This window comes from Lemur catta, chromosome 7, assembly GCF_020740605.2.
Source record: "Lemur catta isolate mLemCat1 chromosome 7, mLemCat1.pri, whole genome shotgun sequence".
NCBI classification, from domain to species: domain Eukaryota; kingdom Metazoa; phylum Chordata; class Mammalia; order Primates; family Lemuridae; genus Lemur; species Lemur catta.
This window is the reverse complement of record NC_059134.1, coordinates 58,174,774-58,195,462: the sequence shown is the minus strand read 5'-3', so window position 1 is coordinate 58,195,462 and position 20,689 is coordinate 58,174,774. Positions and strand designations below refer to the sequence as shown.

Here is a 20,689-nt window from a genome sequence, read left to right as displayed (position 1 = left end):
CAGTGGGGTGGACAGAGCCAGCCTCCACTGCGGCCCAGGAGACTTGGATTCCAGTCCTATCTCCCAGTTGTTTGTTGTGTCGACTTCAGCCCAGAACAGTATGTGCACTGTCCACATGACCTCAGTCACCCATAGCTTCACTTATGTCAACACTCAAACTTTGTCCACAACCCAGATCATCTGAGCTCTAGACACCTACCTCCCCATGTCTCCGCAGATGACCAAAAGCAACTTCATATTGATCATTTCTAAAACTGAACACACCTTAACGCTGAAACTTGCTCTTCTGCAGTGTTTGCTAGCTTGGTAAGTGGTAGGTACCACCATCACTCCAGTTGTCCAAGTCAGACACCCAGAGCCCCCCCTGAATAGCTCCCTTTTGTACACCCATTATCCAGTCTACCAGCAAACCCCATCCCCTTTCCCATTCCACAGCTGCCCTGGCTTAGGCCTCATCGTCTCTCTCCTAGATCACTTCAGTATAGTACCCTTGCCAGTTTCCTGCCATGCTTCTCCCTCCCTAGGTGGTCCTCCACACACTGTTGGAGTCTCCTACCTAGGAGGCTTTGGGGCCAGGCTGTCTAAATTAGAACCCAAGGCCTACTCCTTACTGGCTATGTGATCCAGCATCGTTCTTTATGTTGTAGTTTCCTCTTCTGAAAACCAGAGATAGATAGTACCTACCTCCCAGGGTCTTGAGGACTATGTAAGGTAAAATAGGTTAACTGGCTCTCAGTAACTGGCACGTGGTAGACATTTAATAGTTCCTATTATGGCACTGGTATGTTAGACTTCAGACATTTACTCAGAGTGGTCCATGTGCCAGTAGCATCAGTATCTCCTAGAAACTTAAGAGATTTTTTGTTCCCACTCCAGACCTATTGAGTCAGAACCGATCTATATTTTAACAAGTACATTAATGTCTGAGAAGTTCTGGTTTAACTGCTCACTAAATATTTCAGTATAAAGCATGAGCTCAGCTGGGCACGGTGGCTCATGCCTGTAATCCTAGCACTCTGGGAGGCCGAGCCGGGTGGATTGCTCAAGGTCAGGAGTTCAAGACCAGCTTGAGCAAGAGCAAGACCCCGTTTCTACTAAAAATAGAAATGATATGGACAGCTAAAATTATATATATAGAAAAATTAGCCCGGCATGGTGGCGCATGTCTGCAGGCCCAGCTATGCGGGAGGCTGAGGCAGGAAGATGGCTTGAATCCAGGAGTTTGAGGTTGCTGTGAGCTAGGCTGATGCCATGGCACTCTAGCCTGGGCAACAGAGTGAGAATTTGTCTCAAAAAAAAAAAAAATAAAATAAAATAAATAAAAAAATAAAGCATGCGCTCCCTCCCTAGCAGAGGATAGAAGTTCCTTATATGTGATCTGATTTCTCCCACAGAGCCTTGTGTGGGTGCCTTTGCTGGGCTGTGTGCCCTCTTATCCACAAGGGGGCAGCATGATCACCTGGTTTTCACTTGGGTCAGCTACTTGGGTTCACCAGGCAAAAGTCATAATACCACATTTTGAGTGTCATCTGATTCACTTGATACACATCTCATTTCATCCTCGCACCAACCCTATGAGGTAGGTGCTGTTATGGTTCCTTTTATAGGTAGGCAGACAGGTCCAAATTCATTCAGCTTAGAAGTGATAGTGTTGGAATTCAAACCAACATGGTTTCCACATCACACTGCCTCTTGGATGATACAAGGGACCCTGGGTAGAAGTCATCTTGGCCCAGATACCTGATTTAAAAGCACAGGAGAGCCGGGTGCGGTGGTTCATGCCTGTAATCCTAGCACTCTGGGGGGCCGAGGCGGGAGGATCACTAGAGGTCAGGAGTTCAAGACCAGCCTGAGCAAGAGCGAGACCCCGTCTCTACTAAAAATGGAAAGAAATTATCTGGACAACTAAAATATATATAGAAAAAATTAGCCGGCCATGGTGGTGCATGCCTGTAGTCCCAGCTACTCAGGAGGCTGAGGCAGGAGGATTGCTTGAGCCCAGGAGTTTGAGGTTGCTGTGAGCTAAGATGATGCCACGGCACTCTAGGCCAGGCAACAGAGTGAGACTCTGTCTCAAAAAAAAAAAAAAAAAAAGCACAGGAGGAGGATAACCAGGGACTATCCATCTTCATGCTTGATGGGTGGAGGCTGAGAATGAAATGGTGAGTTTTGCATTAGGTACCATGCAAGGCACATCTCCATTCATCTTTTATACCCTTGTGAAGTATAGGCATCATTATCCGCAATTTAAAGACAAGGACACTGAAGGGCAGAGATGTGAAATGGCTTGCCCACAGCCATCACTAGGGTGGCAGCATCTTTGTCTTCTGATTCCAAGTCTACTGAGCATTCCATTACAGCCCAGCAGAGAAGGGACCATGCATATGTTCACATAACATCTTTAATAAGCATCTACTACATGCTGGCCATCACAGTGTCCTTGCAGAGCCTACAGGTCAGCATGTAGGAACTCAGGAAGAGAATAAAGGAGGCCCTACAGCCCTTGACTAAAGGATTGCCACAGAGCCAAAAGGAGCATGTTTGGGTCAAACCAAAGACCATTCTCTCACACAGACACTGAAGAATGGCCAAGGGGAAAACCTTCCCCAAAAAGAAAGGTAGGCAAATTTTGGCAGCTGACAGATCTGATGGGGGAGAGGGAGAATCTTGACATTGAGAGGACTCAGACAAAGGCATGAGGAGAGCAGGGCGTGATTCCTTGCTGCCACACTCTTAACATTCTGTTATAAGGGCCGGGCGCGGTGGCTCACGCCTGTAATCTTAGCACTCTGGGAGGCCGAGGCGGGTGGATCGCTCGAGGTCAGGAGTTCGAGACCAGCCTGAGCAAGAGCCAGACCCCGTCTCTACTAAAAATAGAAAGAAATTATCTGGCCAACTAAAATATATATATAGAAAAAATTAGCCGGGCATGGTGGCGCATGCCTGTAGTCCCAGCTACTCGGGAGGCTGAGGCAGTAGGATCGCTTGAGCCCAGGAGTTTGAGGTTGCTGTGAGCTAGGCTGACGCCACGGCACTCACTCTAGCCCAGGCAACAAAGTGACACTCTGTCTCAAAAAAAAAAAAACAAAACATTCTGTTATAAGCCCTTACTCGCTGATAAAGCAAACCTGAGCACCTATTGTGTGCCAGGCATCCAGTGGATTTTGGAGACAAGTAAATAATGAGGCCCTTAAAATGAACTCTCAGTCTAGAGAGGCAGTGATATTAATAGAAATAGGGACTACACTGTAAAATAGTTGGGGGTGGGGAACAATTGAACCTATTTGGAAAAAGACCAGTGAAGGTCTCAGAAAAGAGGTAGCATTTGAATTGAGGCTTGAAGCATCACAAGGTGGAGGAGGAGGAGGAGGAGGAGGAGGGGGAGGAGGGGGAGGAGGAAGGGGGCAGTACATTGCAGGGAGAGGAAACAGCATAGACAAGCCCTGGGGACTTGAAAGTAAGCCTGAGAACTGCTGGGAAGATTCCTGTAGCTGGAGTACAGGCTGTGACAGGAGAGGAGCCAGGAGAGGAGGCAGGAATGAGGGTGTCAAGGCCTTAAGTGGCAAAAATTGGGAGTTTTCAGAAGTTTAAACGGATGTGCCAAGATCAGGTCTTTTTAAAAAGGAAAGTGACCCGGGTAACCTATGTAGATGGATTGGTGGGTGCCAGACTAGAGGCCAGGAGATCAGTAAAGAGGCAGTTATAGTTCTGGTCAAAGACAAGGTTATACTCAACTAAGACAGCGGCCACAGAGACAAGGGAAGGGGACACTTTCAGTGTTTTGGAGGTGGAATGAAGAAGACAGAACTAACTATATTTGGAGAGTGAGGAGCCAAGGACCCTTAAGTTGGATTCAGGGGCTTATCTTCAGAACTAGGGGTAGGGAGGGAAGAGGTCAAGACTTTACCAAGCGAAAAGCAAGAAGAGAGCCCACCATAGCAGCAGAGAAAGCAAAAGGCAGTCACACTCCCCCATGCACGAACAGTGCTTTGTTTGCAATCTTGGAGCGAATTCTTCTCCTGCCCCAGCTGGCCAGCCCATCAGCAGCCAGAACCAACACATTCTCAGTCTGGGCCCAGGGCTTCCTCGGGCTGGCTTCCTCTCCCAGCAGTTTGCTAGAAAACCCCAGCCCGTAGCCAGGCACAACATCGGAACCTGAGACTAGCCAAGTGGCTGGCCTCCTCCCGGTGGGTGGAGGGAACAATTAACTGAGTGTTAATTGGGGAGGGGAGAAAGTTTTTTCCTGGTGATCAATGATGATGCCACTTAAGGATGACTAATTAAACTTAAGCTTAGAATAACTGACAGGAGACAGTCTGTGTCACCTATAAAGCACATTCACAACCTTTGAGACCTCACAACAACTCTCTGGAGTGGGTAGGGGAGGCAGATCAGCAGTGCCATCCTACAGATGAGGAAATGAAAGCTCTGATAAGGAAAGTGATTTGCTCCAGGTCACACAGTGGCACAATCTGGGCTAGAGCTCAAGCCACCCAATGCCCAGATCAGTAGGTGCCTTGTCAGTCCCCAAACCATAACTGAATGAGGGTGGGCAGGTTTGAAAGACTGAGACGTGGTGACAGGAGACACGCTGCAAGCACAGTTCAGCCTCTTACCAGCTGGATGACCTTTGGCACATCACTTTTTTCAGAACTTCAGTTTCCTCATCCAAAAAATGGGGTGATAATCCTTAATCCACAGGGTACTATGAGGGTTAAATGAGACCTAAGCATATGAAGTGCATTCAATGTGTGCTCCCTGCAGTAGCTGACGTGAAGAACAGTAAAGGCCATGATGCTAAGGAGACAAGGGGATTCATTCATCCAGACCGGAAATCCCAAAAGGGAGGTGAAGCCAAGGCCAAAGCCGTTATACCTGAGGTCTTTTGGGTTCCTCTCCCTGCCCCCACTTGCTGGGGGTGCTCTCAAGCCAAACCAGTTGAACCTGGTATGCACATGGGGCCTGAGTGCTGCCTGGTACTGTGAACCTTCCTCTGGCCTGGGAATGTCCTCAAATTTTTTTTATTATTTTTATTTTTTGTGACAGAGTGTCACTCTGTTGCCTGGGCTACAGTGCCATGGCATCAGCCTAGCTCACAGCAACCTCAAACTCCTGGGCTCAAGCAGTCCTACTGCCTCAGCCTCCCGAGCACCTGGGACTACAGGCACGCGCCACCATGCCCGGCTCCCTCAAATTTTTTTAACCAGTTTTATTTTTTTATGATAAAATATACATAATACAGTATTTCTCATTTTAACCACGTGTAAGTACACAGTTCAGTGGCATTGATTACGTTCACAATGCTGTGTACCGTCACCACTGTCTATACCCGGCACGTTTTCATCATCCCCAACAGGAGCTCCATAACTATTAAGCAGTAACTCCCCTCCCCTCCCCCCAGCTCCTGGGAACCTCCATTCTGCCTCTGTCTGTGAACTTGCCTGTTCTGGGCGCCTCACACAAGTGGAATCATGTCTGGCTTATCTCACTGAGCAAAATGCTTTCAAGGTCCATCCATAATGCAGCGTATATCAAAATTTCCTTCCTCCTTGTGGCCGAATGTACTCACTGTATGTACAGGTCACAGCTCGTTCATCTGTCCATGTGCTGATGGACACCTGGGTTGCTGCCACCCCTTGGCTACTGTGACTAATGCTGCTGTGAACATGGCTATACAGATGTCTGTCCAAGTGATGAGTCCTGTTCTTTTGGATATATACCAAGGAGTGGAATTACTGGGTCATGTGATAGTTGTATGTTTAATTTTGTGAGGAACTACCAAACTGTTTTCCACAGGGGCTGCACTATTTTACATTCCCACAAGCAATGCATGAGGGTTCCAATTTCTCCATATCCTCACCAACACTTGTTATTTTCTGTTTTTTTAATTATAGCCGTCCTAGTAAGTGTGAAATAGTTCCTCATTTGCATTCCAAGATGCCAGTGTGGAGGGAGAGTGAGTGGGGTGACCCTGGGCAGAACACCCACAGAGGGCTTTAGGGTCAAGCATGTGGGCTGATGCTGGCTGGCCCCGGCACTGAGGGATTGCTCTTCCTGTCTCCACCCCACAATCATAAGAGACAGAGGGACTAGGGGAGCTGGAAAGGGAGGGAGGGTCTCTAGCCCCAGGCCCTGGAGGGCTCACAAGGCTTAGCAGCTCACATAGCGTTGACTGAGCAGAGGCAACAGGATAACCTGGTTCCTCCAGGGTGAGCTGCTGACAATTCTTATTTCCTTTCTTATTGCAAGAAAGTAAAAAATAGAGATTCTAGAAATCCCAAACCTGGAGAGCATTGTGGGAGTTTCTAGGCTGGGTGGCACCCCCTAAGAGACAATGTATAATTTTTAAAAGAAGACTTTTTTTTTGAGGCAGGTCTTGCTCTGTCGCCCCAGCTAGAGTGCAGTGGCATCACCATACCTCACTGCAGATAGCTCACTGCAGCCTCAATTTCCTGGGCTCAGGGGATCCTCCTGCCTCAGCCTCCCAAGTAGCTGGGACTACAGGTACATACCACCAAGCCCGGCTGACTTTTCTATTTTTTGTAGAGACAGGGTCTTGCTGTTGCTCAGGCTGGTCTTGAACTCCTGACCTCAAGCAATCCTCCCTCCTCAGTCTCCTAGAGTGCCAGGATTACAGGTGTGAGCCACTGTGCTCAGCCTAAAAGAAGATTAAATATAATTTTGATTTGGTAAATGGAAAAATATCTGTTTTCCAAAAACAGATTACAGAACATAAAGATAGACAAAATCTTCTCTCCTAGGGTGATGTATCTGAATTTTTAGGACTAAAGACATTTTTAGGTTTATCAAAAGAAAAAACATAGATTTTTTTAAGAGTTGGAGAAATGTTAATCTAAGGACTCATACACCTGTGAGTTGGGGTCATAAGCTCCCACACCTCCAGATCACATATGCATATGTGTGTTTGTGTGCACACACACACACACACACACACACACACACCTCCTTTTATTTAAAGGTCCAAATCAAATGTCACATGAGTCCCATCACATGAAAGATGTAATCATGTCTCTCATGACTTTTGTAACATTTTGTATGTTCCTCTTTTCATTACTATTTCACTAGTATTGTCATTGTGGGTTTTCTTCTCTGGGAGCTCTTCAAGGGCAGAGACTCAATCAGTCATCCCAGCGTCCCCAGACCCAGCAAAGGGCCTGGCACAGAGGTGACATCAGTAATCAGCATCAGGAATGCTTAGTTGAATGAAGGAATGGCAGACCACACACACAATCTGTGCCCATTAAAGCACCATCAAGGGTTGGTACCACATTTGCACCTGTTCTGAGAATCGCGTATGGAACTCTGGAAGAGCCTGGTTCTCTGAGCCAGGAAACCTTGCTTCTAGTCTCGGTCTGACGCTGACATACTGGGTAAGTATGGGCAAGTTGCTGCTGCACCTTTCTGGGCCGGGGGAAATAACTACTGCCCTCTAGTCCCATGAGGTGATGAATAGAGGGCATGGTGGTCACTATTTTATGGCCACACTCCATCTGAAATGTTGTGGGCTTTAAAGAAGGTAGAGGTGTCTCCATCTGAGCCATGCCCTTCAACCCTTAGCCAAAAAAAACTATCACCAGCCAGGTATCCTGGGGCCTAGAATCCACCCCAGCACCTCATTTCTTTGAGATAATCTTTGGTTTCACCAGGGTACCCGATTCAGATGCAAACATGCCCCTGGCAGGGACAGGGGAACCCTCTGTCACTCAAACCTTAGAGGGCACAGGCAGATCAAACACTTGATGGGAGGGGCCCTGTGAAAAGAAAGCCACCATAAAAGAGGACTGGGGCAGGGAGGGAGAAGGGAGAGAGGCGGCTCTCATTCCCAAGGGGGAGGAAACTAGGGGGTCCCAGGTGAGGGAGAGGGAAGAGTACAGAGGGCAAGAGGTTAGAAGCAGCTGGGGTGGGGGCCCTTCCTAGCTCTCGATCCTGGCTCTGCTCCTGGCTGTGTGAACCCAGGGAAGTCTTCTTTGAGCCCCACTTTCCTCCTTTGCCAAAAGGGATGGTGAGTGTTGTGAATAAGATATGGGACATTAAGTAGCTGGCAAAGAGGAGGCACAAATGTTGGTTTCCTCCCCGCAACCCTTAGCTGATTTCACAGTTCCACTGAGGACACAGCAACCTGCAGCCCAGTGCCCCTCTCTGCCCCTCAACCCCTACACACAGGCTCCTTTGGCTTCTCCCGGCTTGCACAGCCAACGCCCCCAAACAGGGGACTCTTTGAGTGGTTCCATGAAAGGACAGTTTGTGCTGCACTTGGCATTGCTGGACAAGAGTCCCCCAGAATCAACACCCTCTCGCTTCCTTCTCCCAGACAGCTCTCCCTGCTCCCTTGTATATGAAAGGGGGACAAGCGAGGTGGCCGCTGCCCCCACCCTCCACAGGCACACGTTCTCACTCTCTCCATTTGTTCCTGGGGCCGGTGTGGAAGCCCTCAGCCCACTCTGGCCATAAGGTTCTCCCCTTGCTCCCAGCTCCCCCCTCCTTAGCATGAGTGCCACACAGCCTTCCACATGACTATGTCCGATTCTCCATTCTTACATTCGGGCACGTGCTAAGTTTGTCTTAAGGGCAGCGAGCAGGCTGCCTCCTTCCCTGGGACTCTCAGGGAGCATCTAGCATGGGGCTGGTCACACAATAGGTGTTCACTATGCATTTGTGGAATTAAAATGATCCATTTGTACATTCAATAAATATCTACATGTGACAGGGCTCTTAACCACTAGGCATCAGTGGTACAATGGATAAACCTTTCCCACACCTGGGAAAATGGAGACTTCCCCCCAAAATTGTTGGCTTCAAAAGATATTATTGCCAACAGGAACAAAGCAGCGACAGCAAAATAACATGTAATGCAGACAACAGAGAGCTGGTTAAGATCTCTGGTGATGGAGACACCTGGATTTGAATCCTGCCTCTGCAACTTTATAGCTGTGTGACTTCAAGCATGTTACACTTTCCCTGCCTCAGTTTCCCTCATCTATAAGATGGGCATAATAGTACTTTTCTCATTGTGAGGATTAAAGGAGACAAACACACTGAAGTTCTTAGCACAGTGCCTGGCCTACAGTAAATGGTATGTGATTACTAATGATAATGATAAAAGTCATTAATGTAAAGAATATTACCTAGAGGGAGGCTTACAAGTGATATATAGCACAAAACCAGCAACCCAGGTTGAACAAGGCTCACAGAACAGCACAAGAAATAAACAAAATTACAAACAAGCAATGCCCCAAGCCACAGTCAGTCCTATTTAGAATTAGCTAGCTACCTGCTAAGCGCTGTTTGGAGCCCGAAGCCACACCACTTTCTAGCAGGATTAGCCAGACTTTCAGAGGGCGTGGAGACTAGTGCAAATAGAAAAGCATTAGGCCTTTCCGCTCTGGCTGAGGTGTGGTAGAGGGATGAGGCTTTGAAAGCCGTCCAGTGGCAAGAGCAGTGTTAAGGGAGACAGAGACCAGGTGTCCAGCCCCAGCTCTAGTGTGTTCCGACCTCGCTTTCCCCGTACCCATTCTGCTTTCCCCCCTGGCAGGTAAGGTTCAAGAGGAGTGGCAACATACTTTGAAAACTATCATACTGACCAAAAGCAAGGTGCCACTGTTCATAGCTCTAGGGACAGGCATGCCCCCCGTGCACGTCCAGCCCTGTCCCTCCTTCTGGCCTGCAGGGACTCTCCCATTTTCAAGTCTCCCTCACATCCTTCCTTCCCACAAAACTTCTATGGGGAGCCTCTTCATGCTCCCTGTTCATGTCTCCACTCATGGTACGTTGTCTTGTGATGATCCAAGGGTCTGTCTCCATTTCTAGGGGCAAAGTCAGCATCTAACTCTTCCATCCCTGGTGCCAGCAAGGGCCTGGCACTGAGTAGGCACCTTGTCAATGTGACTTGAATAAAAGAATGAAGTTTTCTCAAGCACCCCGAATCACAAGGATCGCCTTCTTCCAGAGTGCAGCTTCAGTGGTAATTCATCTCTTCTTGCAATGCAACATTTCACACTGTGCTTAAATGACACTTAACTCTGGATGTACTTTGTCTCATCTCCCTCGCTACAGCCTAGCTCTCAGAGACTGCATCCTGCACCTGCCTGTACCCCACAGCACCAGGAGCCCAGGGCCTGACCCCGGGGAATGCTCATTAAGCAGCTTAATTTGTAGCCAGACTTTCCTGGGTCTCAGTCACCTGCTCAAGATGTTTGGTAATTGCCACATCTCAGACATTGTTAAAAGCACGTGTGTTAAAAGCACAAGGTTTGGAGCCAGACTGTGGGACCTCAGTCAAGTTACCTAACTCTCTGAACCTGCCTCCTTATCTGTCAAATGGAGATAGTAACTGCATGGACCTCATAGGGTTGAGATGAGCATTAAATAATTAATGCATGAAGCCCCAAGAACAGTTCAGATCCGTGCTGCAATTCTGAAAAGTCTGGGTTCTGTGAAGAAAGGGGAGCATTCTTGCCTGCAAACAGTAGCTTTCTGTCTCAGGCCCGTTCCTCTGGAGCTGGAGTAGACAGACTGGCGCACTCAGCAGAAATACTGGGAATGTGACAAGGTGCTCATGGAGGCTCTGAGGATGCTTGTATTAGAACACCAGAGCCCTTCCCTTGGGACCACGGAGCTCTAAGGCCGGCGTGGGGAGAGGGCAGCATCCAACCCCCCAGACCTTTCACTGTGCGGCTTCCTTGTGAGCAAAACAAGCGCACACCCCTGTGACTGAGCCTGAGACCAGCAGCTTGAAATGTCCTCTCAGCACAAGCCCCCGAATATCACAGTCACCCACCAACACAGCCTTCGCCCTGCTGGTCCTTCTGCTGGGAAACGCCGCTCACCAGACTCCGCTTGTAAAAACCTCTACCTGTCAGCCACAGTGCAGCGCAAAGGTTGCCTTTGCAAAAATGCTGAATGCCTACTTATTTTGAACCAGCCCTTCTTCTAGGGCTACCAAGAGGAATGAGGAGTACAGAATCTAGTGGGGGCAGCCTGGCAAACAAACAAATATTGAAATTCAGTGACCTGGGGGCTATAAATAGAGGCATTTACAACAGCAGTCCCCAACCTTTTTGGCACCAGGGACTGGTGTCATGGAAGACAATTTTTCCTCTGAGAGAGGTCGGGGGAGCAGGGAGGCGGGAGGCGGAGCTCAGGCAGTGATGCCAGTGATGAGGAGGGACTGTAAAGACAGGAAGCTTCACTGGCTTGCCTGCCGCTCACCTCCTGCTGTGCGGCCTGGTTCCTAAGATTCATGGAAGACAATTTTTCAACGGATGGGGCAGGGGGTTGGGGGGTGTACACAGAGCCCAGGTGGTGATGGTGGCCTAACAGGCTGGGACAGGCCATGGACAGGTACTAGGCCATGGCGCGGAGCTTGGGGGCTACAGATTTACAAGGTATAGTGGGCCCTGCACTGACCAAAATCAAACAAATGCATAAGTAATTTCAATTCAGATAAATGTTATAAAGAAAATCGGTTAACATGGGACAAAGTGGCTGAATGATAGGTAGGGTGGTCAGACAAGGCCCCTCAGAAATGACACTGAGCCAGGAGGGGGATGACTAGAAGAGCTCAGCCTGGGAAGACGGAGGGGGCAGCAGGGACCGGGCCTGAGGATGGAGCGAGGCAGTGGTGATGGGCACACTGGTTCTGAGCACTGGAAAGAGTGTCAGTGTCTGGAGTGTGGCCAGGGGAGAATGGCAGGGGGTGACCAAGTGAGATTATGGCATAAATAAAATGTTATACAGTGTCCCTTGGGATCCCTGAGGGACTGGTTCTAGAATTCCCCATGGACACAAAAATTCACTGATGTTCAAGTCCCTTATATAAAATGGTGTGATGTTTGCATATAACATGCATATTCTCTGTATATTTTAAATCATCTCTAGGCTACTTAGAATACCTAATACAATGTCAATGCTATGTAAATAGTTGTTACGACAAGGAAAAAAAGTCTGTACATGTTCACTATGGACACAACAATCCTTTTTTTTTTCCAAATATTTTCAATCAGAGGTTGGTTGAATCCACAAATGTGGAACCCACAGATAAGGAGGGCTGAGTGTACTTTTGCTTCTTTTTTCACTCAACATTATAATGTAAGAATATTCTCAGTTGGGAAAAATGATTTATAAACATTTTTAATGACTGTATTAAAAAAACATATAAAAAGAAAAGAAAGTTGCTTTCTACTTTAAAAATATCATCATATGATGTACCGCTCACATGGGGTATACTCTGGGATGGAGACACTCCCTGCTCGGGCTTTGGCAGAAGGCGGTGGGGAGGGGGCTTCCAGCTGTGAGCACTGGGCTAGCCCCTCTTGCAGGAGTCCTCACTGCTACTTCTCGTTCCCTGTGATCAAGGTTCAAAGTGGCAGAAGCCTCACTGACAAAACCCCAGAGGTGGTTGATATGTTCTATTCCCAACAGACAGTACTGAGCTCCAGAAACTTCACTCTCAAGCCTCCACCGCCCCCACCTTTGTGCTGTCTGTAACACTCTGACTCTCATGGCTGAAGCAGAAACAAATGCAAATTCTCAGGTGGCCCCTGAGAAAGACTACTTCCTGGCCTCCCATTTGCAAGGAACAGGCAATGCTGACGGAGGGATTTTTCCTTTCTCTTCTCCTACCGCAGCTTCTGGCTCCTGGCTCCTGGCTCCTGGCTCCTCTGGGAAGCCACAGGACTCCACCCGCTTCTCTCCACCACCGTCTCAGTCTTCAGGGCTGGAGCTGCAGGGTCTGCGGAATTCCTGTCCATACTCGTGTATCCACTTGTTGGCCACTGGGAGAGAACGGAGAGGAAGCAGACAGCAGGCTCAGCAGAGCAGAGCAGCGACACTACAGACCAGTGCTCAGCCGTGGGCGTGAGTTAGCCTTACCCCCTGCACTGTTGGCACCTCCCCTGCCCACCCGAGTCCCCGCCCCACGAGGGACTACACAGGTAAATAACAAAGAGGACACTGTCCTCTGGAAAAAGTCCAACAGGTCCTGTCTCCTATAAGCTAATTTTCAAACGTATTGGAACTAAGGTCATTCACCCTTCACTGTAAAAGCCCACAAAGCCTTTCCAGAGTCATGAGAGAAAAGGGGGCAGCATCTGCCGGCAGTGTCACCTTAGCAGCAGAGCCCCTTTTCCACCTTTCCTGTCTTCGGAGCTAAGTGCTGTTGGACACATATATGACATAGACCTGTCTGTCCGCTGCTTACTTATCTCTTCCTTGTGTGACCACCCTCCTCATGGGAAGGTGCCAAGTGACACAGGCAATGGTGTGCCGGTTCTGTCCTTGGGGTAGAGGGCTGGGATGGAGCACCATATTCCTCCTCGCTGTGCTCTGGAATCAAGGCTTATCTGGTCGGGTCAGGTCAGAAACCTTTACTGACACCTGCTCTGTGACAGGACCCCTGCCCTTTATGGGCTCCCAATCTGTTGGGGGCACTGGATTCATAGTCTGGTCATCTCAACAGGATGAGGCACTGCAGTGACACTTCGGAATGGGAAGGCTGTGCTACTCTGCACCCCTCACCCCACCCCCTCTCATGCCCCAAAAGGCAGGACTTACCCCATTTATCTCCCACCAGGACAGGACAGCCAGCATGAAGGGTGTCATCGTCCCCTTCACCACTCCTGTGCAGGTTCCACCAAAACAGTGCTGCATTCTGAAAAGAAGAGGGCTCAGTCCCAGGGAAGGACAGCCCCGAATCTCAGTTCTCAGAAAGCACACAGTAAGGACAAATGCATGCATGTCATTCAACAAGAGACCTCTCCATGCAGTCTGGGGGCAAAGCATGCATGAAATGGCACAAATTGCATGTGTGTGTCTTGTCTTTGAAGAGTCAAGACAGACATGTAGTCATCCACTTGTAATAAAAGTACAAACAAAGTAAGAAACAGAGGAACAAATGGCATGCACATGTGTGGCAGCAAAGAAGACGTGGGATCACCTGTGATGGCAGCAATCAGGGAAGACCTCCTTTTATCCCCCACCCAGGAATCGGCTTGCAAGCGCAGACAGCGTGGAGGTTCAGTGTTAGTGCTTCACTTTTCCAACCCCCATCTTCTGGGACCAGGCCCCACTCACCTTAACCACAGGCACACTAAAGTTGGCATAGATGAAGGCTGTGGCTCCTCCAGCTTCCACCGAGCTCAGCTGCAATGCCAGAGGAAGAAGCCAGAGTTAAAGTAGCCACTGACTTCCCTACTCTGTCACGTGTTCGTGAGCCCAACAGCTGAAGTCATTTCTGCATAGATTGCTTCCTGTGGGCCCCTATTTCAACTCTGCGAGAAATGCTTGAAAGACAATCATCCAACTTTGGAATGAAGGACTCCTACTCAATGGCATTGGTGTTTGTCTGCTGGGCCACAAGGGGACAATGTTTTGGATTCCTCCTTTCTTTTCCCTTCTAGCCGATATCCTTTATTGAGGGCTACAGTAAGTAGATGCAAACTGTATTGATTGAGATGCTCAGGAAGAAATACATTTTAAATCATGACCCAAGACACACACACACACACACACACACACACACACACACACCTTGAAGTAAAAGTTTCATAAAACATTCTTATTATGTGAAATATCTTCTGGTCTTTAATTTTATTTTGTTCTATTTTAGTGCAGTTTTCTTAAATGCTGATCAAATCCGCTAAATTAACCTCATGACCTACTAATGGATTATGACTTGTGACTTGAGAACCAGTTTAGACTACACGATTCATTTTGAAAGGTGGGCATCATAGGCATACTTACTGCACGTCTGATGTATTCTCTGATTACTCAGATCCTCCCCAAGCTAAGGAGCGTAATCACTGGTGTATTCTAGGATTATGGGTATGTTTTCTTGGTGCAAAGATTTTTTTCTGATTGCCAAGGAAATGTATAATAAACTTTTTTAAAATACAGGAAAATACTAAAAATAACAATACTTATCATCTTACCATCCAGAGAAAAACAGTTATAGTTTACATAGTAATAGTGGACATTTATTGAGCACCAACTATATGCTAGGCATTACCTGAAGTCCTCACAAATATATTATCTCTTATTCCTCATGAGTTAGGACTATTATTGTTTTTATTTTTCACATTTTACAGATGAAGAAACCAAGTTCAGAGAGATTAAGTACTTTACAAAAGGTCACATGACTCTTCCATGACAGAGCGAGAATTTGATCCGAGCCAGTGCCGACTATGAAGTCCCTGCTCAAAACCATTGTGCTACGCTTTTGAACATTTAGGTTATATTCAGATGTTTACTATTATAAACAACACTGCATTGAACATCTTAATGAATATAGTTATTTTTGCATTTTGGATTGTTTTCATAGGAAAGAATCCTAGCACTAGTATTATTGGGTCAAAAGGGTGTGCAGAAGTTTAATACTTCTGATACATCCTGCTAAATTATTTTCTCAGCAGTCACCCAACACAAGAGTGCCTCTTACCTCACCCTGCCTAGCACTTTCTACCACAAGGTTCATGCCCTTTAATCTTATGGTATTCAGATCCCACCATATTGACTTGTGTTGTAGAGCAAGAGCTATAGGAGATAGGGCATTGGTACATGTTAATGGAAACTAAACTGACTTGCTGGTTCAGAACCTGGAAATGGCAGTGGTGACTTTCAGCATTCCTTGGCTCCCGTTGTAGCCTGCTGGGGAGGCTGATGGGAACAGCAATTAGCTTCTTGATTCAAGTAACCAACAAACTGGACGATTCTGTTGTAACCTCTATTGTCAGTCAACATGAATGTAAGCAAGATACAACAGGGGTGAACTGGACTTCCCTGTATTCCTTTACCTGTGGTTTTATAAAATAGTGGAAAGGAATGACATGTCCCAACAAATGAAAAAGAAAATCTTATTCTGTGTGCAATGAAGCTCATGAGCAGGGCGTGGGCTATGAGAACAGTGGGGAGGGGAGAGAACTCTTCCCTCTGAACACCTCGCACTGTTTTGTACTGGACTGACCTTATGCCCAATCTGAGCAGAAAATCACCAACTGGATTTCAACTCAATCCTCTGTACTACTACTTCGTTTTTTTTTTTTTTTTTGAGACAGAGTCTCACTGTGTTGCCTGGGCTAGAGTGCCGTGGTGTCAGCCTAGCTCACAGTAACCTCAAACTCCTGGGCTCAAATGATCCTTCTGCCTCAGCCTCCCAAGTAGCTGGGACTACAGGCATGTGCCACCATGCCTGGCTAATTTTTTCTATATATTTTTAGTTGTCCAGCTAATTTCTTTCTATTTTTAGTAGAGACGGGGGGGGGGGGGTCTCACTCTTGCTCAGGCTGGTCTCGAACTCCTGAGCTCAAATGATCCACCCACCTTGGCCTCCCAGAGCGCTAGGATTACAGGCGTGAGCCACTGCACCTGGCCTTTTTTTTTTTTTTTTTTGATACAGGATCACACTCTGCTGCCTGGGCAGGAGTGCAGTGGCGTCATCATAGCTCACTGCAACCTCCGACTCCTGGGCTCAAGCGATCCTCCTGCCTCAGCCTCCTGAGTAGCAGGGACTACTGGTGGGGTACTACCACACCTGGCTAATTTTTCTATTTTTTGTAGAGACAGGGTGGGAGTGGGGTTCTCTCTGTGTTACTGAAGCTGGTCTTGAACTCCTGGCCCTCAAGTGATCCTCCTGCCTCAGCCTCTCAAAGTGCGAGGATTATAGGCTTGAACCACCATGCCAGAGTCTCTGTACTTCTTAAAGACTATTTTCTCTGTACAATATTACTCTAATGTTTCCCACAAACCTCAAGGCTTGTCTTTAGAAATGTCTATGATGGTCTTTACCCAACCTGAGGATGAAGGCATTGGGCATAACCTGGCACTTTCTAGGTCCCCTCTCTGGGGCCTTTCCTATACTTGCTTTGTGGGATACAATGATAGTGTGTGGAATTTTCTAGAGTGATATCCCCTTTAAATTACCTAATCAGAATCTCACAACAACCTGTGAGGAAGCACAGGGAAAAATGAGCTCAAATAATAGATGTAATTTGTGCTGAGGCCACGTAGTAAGTGGCAGAATCAGGATTAGGTTCACTAACTCCAAACCCAAAGTCTACTCCATTCCAGAGTCACAAATGCTTAAAAGCCAAATGCACATGCACATATGTGCGCATGAATGCACACGAACACTTGCACTTGCCATTTGAAATTGCTGGGTTCCTACATCCATGCTACCGACACTGCAGTAACTGGGCGCCTGTAACCAGGGAACCAGCCGTAAGAGAGACATGGGGGATAAAGAACAGATATATTGTGCCCCTAGATGCCCTGCTCTTTGGCAATAGTTCATTTCACTGCCTATGACCTCCCATGCCAGCCTGAGTGATCAGCCTGAGGTTGCAACCAGTTGCAGATCCAAGATGTGCCTGAGAGCTGACTTCGGCTTTCTCGCTGTGCCTGATCAGAACCACCAGAGTGACCACAAAGAGGCCAGACACCATGGTAAGTGGCAGCCTTCCTGTTCTGCAGGAAGTGTACATGGAGAAACACACTGGAATTGCTGGCATTAAAGACTATGTAGAATGCCAGGCTCAGATTGCCCTCTCTTGGCGGTATTGTGGAGACCAGAGACAGCCCTAAGAAAAGAGGGAACGCTAGGATTGGAGTGTCTGCTACTCTCATGAGCCTGAAACCAGGACTTCATCTTGGTTGTCATATACAGCCCTGATATTTAACATTTTTGTCCCTTCAATTAACAGTAATACATCTCTTCTAATAAGTGAGTGCTTCTAATAACCTCTTCTAAGTGACAGATGATTGGAATTACGACTTCCACACAGAGACTGAAGTAAACCCACAGGCTCTGAAGGGGAAGGGGATGAATGAAATAATAGAGAATGGGACCAAATCCTGTAGAATCAGGCCAGGAATTAGGAGAAGGGACAAATTTATTATTCTATTTTTTAAGAGGGTGTAATGGAGATTTTACTGAAGATTTCATGGGGAGATAAGGAATAGCATTGGCCCTACATATCAGAGGCAACACTTACTGAATTTCTCTGTAAGCCTCTCTGTTCCTCCCTCTGTAATCTTGCCGCATCTCTTTCTCTTTCTCCTCACAGCTCCACAACCTCATCTAGGTCCCTGCTTTTCAACACTGACTAGTCTGTGGACTACTAAGAGGGAGACTCTCACATCCTCTTTCTATGTTGTTCAAGGCCCCTGACCTCTTGGCCTTCAGTGGAACCCCACTTCCCTTCCTAATCCACTGCCCACACCAACATCATATTTAGATTGATATGCTGTAAGCTCTCTGAGGGTAGGAACTCTGTCTTGTATTTCTTTATATCTCCTATAGTGGCTAAAAAAAGTGCTGTCTGAAATTTGCAAAATTCCTGGAGATTTTTGTGCTGAGTACTAGATAAAATCAATATGTGAAATTGCTTTGAAAACCATAAAATAAAATAGAGATATACGTAGCCAGTCATTAAATAAGAAGCCCAGAGCAAGACTCACATAGATCATAAATGTTGCAACTCGGTTTCCAGACTTCATCCTGTATAGAGGGCTGCTTGGTGACTGAGACAAAAATAGAACATATCATTATTTTATACAGATGGCATCAGAGTGACAGCCAGGATTCCACCATTAATACAGAGAGGGGAAAGTAAAATGAGGGCATCACGAATAGGATATAGCCCTGAGCTACACCTACTTGAGCATGTGCCCATCTTTGCTGGTAGGTACTCAACACATCTTTTTTTTTTAACTAATTTATTACATGCTCATACAAACAAATTGCACAGCAATCAAACAGAACTACGTGTCAGTAGTGAAAGTACCATATGAGGAGTTAATTGCATCTTTGGGTTCTCTGTGAAATAAAGAAATTAAGATATAAAATATTATAGAGAATTATTCTGTAGGAATACCAAATCATAAGCCTGGAGTTCCTGATTATTTGCCAAAAGGACATACTCTTTTTGTTTTGCCATGGAACAGTTTGAGTTATAATTTACATACCATAAAATTCACCCATTTTAAGTGTACTGTTCAATGAGTTTTAGTAAATTTTAAGTTTTCCAACTAGTCCCATAATCCAGTTTTAGAACAATTCCATCTGCTGAAAAAGTTCCCTCATGCCAGTTTGCAGTCAATCCCAGCTCCCACCCCCAACCCCAGGTAATCCACTTATCTGCTATCTCTATATTTTTGCCTTTTCTCAAATTTTCATATAAATAAAATCATAAAATATGTAGTCTTTTGTATCTGGCTTCTTGCACTTGCATACTGTTTTTAAGGCTCATCTGTGTTGTTGGATGTAGCAGTAGCTCATTCCTTTTTATTGTTGAATAGAATTTCATTTTGTAGATATACCAAAGTTTGTTTATCCATTCACCTGTTGATAGATATTTGGGCTGTTTCCAATTCTTGGCTATTACAAATAAAGCTACTATAAACATTCACGTACACCTGTTTGTATGTACATGTTTTTCTTTTCTCTTGGATAAAATACCTAAAAGTGAAATAGCTGGATCATACATAGGTGAATCTTTAACTTTTTAAGAAACTGCCCAACTGTTTTCCAAAGTGGCTGTACCATTTTACATTCCCACCAGCAGTGTATGAGAGCTCCACCTCCTCCACATCCTCACCAACGCCTATTATAATCTGTCTTTTTTATTTTGGACATTCCAAGAGCAGTGCAGTGCTATCTCATTGTGATTTTAATTTGCATTTCCCTAATGATGTTTAGCATATTTTCACGTGCTTATTAGCCATTTATTTATCTTCTTTGGTAAAGTGCCTATTCAAATAATCTTTTGCCCATTTAAAAAAAATTGAGTTGTTTGTCTTATTATTGAGTTATAAAGGTTCTATATGTATTTTGGATACAAGTCCTTTATCAAATATATGATTTGCAAATATTTTCTCCTAGATGGTGGCTAATTTTTTTTTCATTTTTAGTGCTATTTTCTGAAAGGCCAAGGATTTTAATTTTGATAAGGTCCAATTTATCACTTTTTTCTTCTTTTAAGGATCATGCTTTGGTGTCCTATCTAAGAAATCTTTGCTTACCTATGGTCATAAAGATTTTCTCTTATGTCTTCTTCTTGAAGTTTTATAGTTTTGCATTTTTTACATTTAGGTCCATGATCCACTTTGTGTTAATTTTTATATATGGCATGATGTAAGGGTCTAAATTCATTATTATTCATTATTATTGTTACTATTTTGCAGATAGATATTGATATAGATGTTCAACATCACTATCTTGTTGAAAAGACTATATTTTCTTCACTGAATTTCCTTGATACCTTTGTCAAAAATCAATTGAACATAAATGTGTGGTTCTGGACTCTCTGTTCTGTTCCATTGACCTATGTGTCTATCCATACAACAGCACCACACTGCCTTGATTACTGTAGCTCTAAGCTCTATACTAAGTTTTGAGATCAGGTAGTGTGTGTCCTCCAATTTTGTTCTTCTTCAAAATTGTTGTGACTGCTCTAGGTCCTTTGCATTCCGTATACATTTTAGGATCAACTTGTTAATTTCTACAGAAATAAATCTCCTGGAATTTTGATAAAGTTAGGGTTGAATCTATAGATCAATGTTGGGAGATATATTTAATCCACAAAAATTATTTGCTATTGTCAGCAAAGGTGGGCAACTGAGATCATGAAGATAGGAGAGTGACTGGAGGAAGGACGATCCTCACTAGGAAATCCCC

The 20,689-nt window shown here is 45.9% G+C and overlaps 1 protein-coding gene across 2 annotated transcripts in view; it reads right to left on the bottom strand.

Annotated features, from left to right (window-relative positions):
* Positions 1–12,167: 12,167 nt before the first annotated feature.
* P4HA3 (prolyl 4-hydroxylase subunit alpha 3) overlaps positions 12,168–20,689 on the bottom strand; it is a 31,588-nt gene continuing 23,066 nt past the window's right edge. The window contains exons 10-14 of one of the 2 annotated variants that reach the window (XM_045555484.1): positions 18,472–18,534; positions 14,092–14,160; positions 13,573–13,662; positions 12,643–12,794; positions 12,168–12,364 (exon numbers count right to left, since the gene is read on the bottom strand). In XM_045555484.1, coding sequence (XP_045411440.1) covers positions 12,232–12,364; positions 12,643–12,794; positions 13,573–13,662; positions 14,092–14,160; positions 18,472–18,534 — 507 coding nt within the window. In that variant the 3' untranslated portion in view covers positions 12,168–12,231. Of the gene's footprint in view, positions 12,795–13,572; positions 13,670–14,091; positions 14,161–18,471; positions 18,535–20,689 lie in introns of both variants that reach the window. The other variant, XM_045555485.1, reaches the window with a different exon arrangement.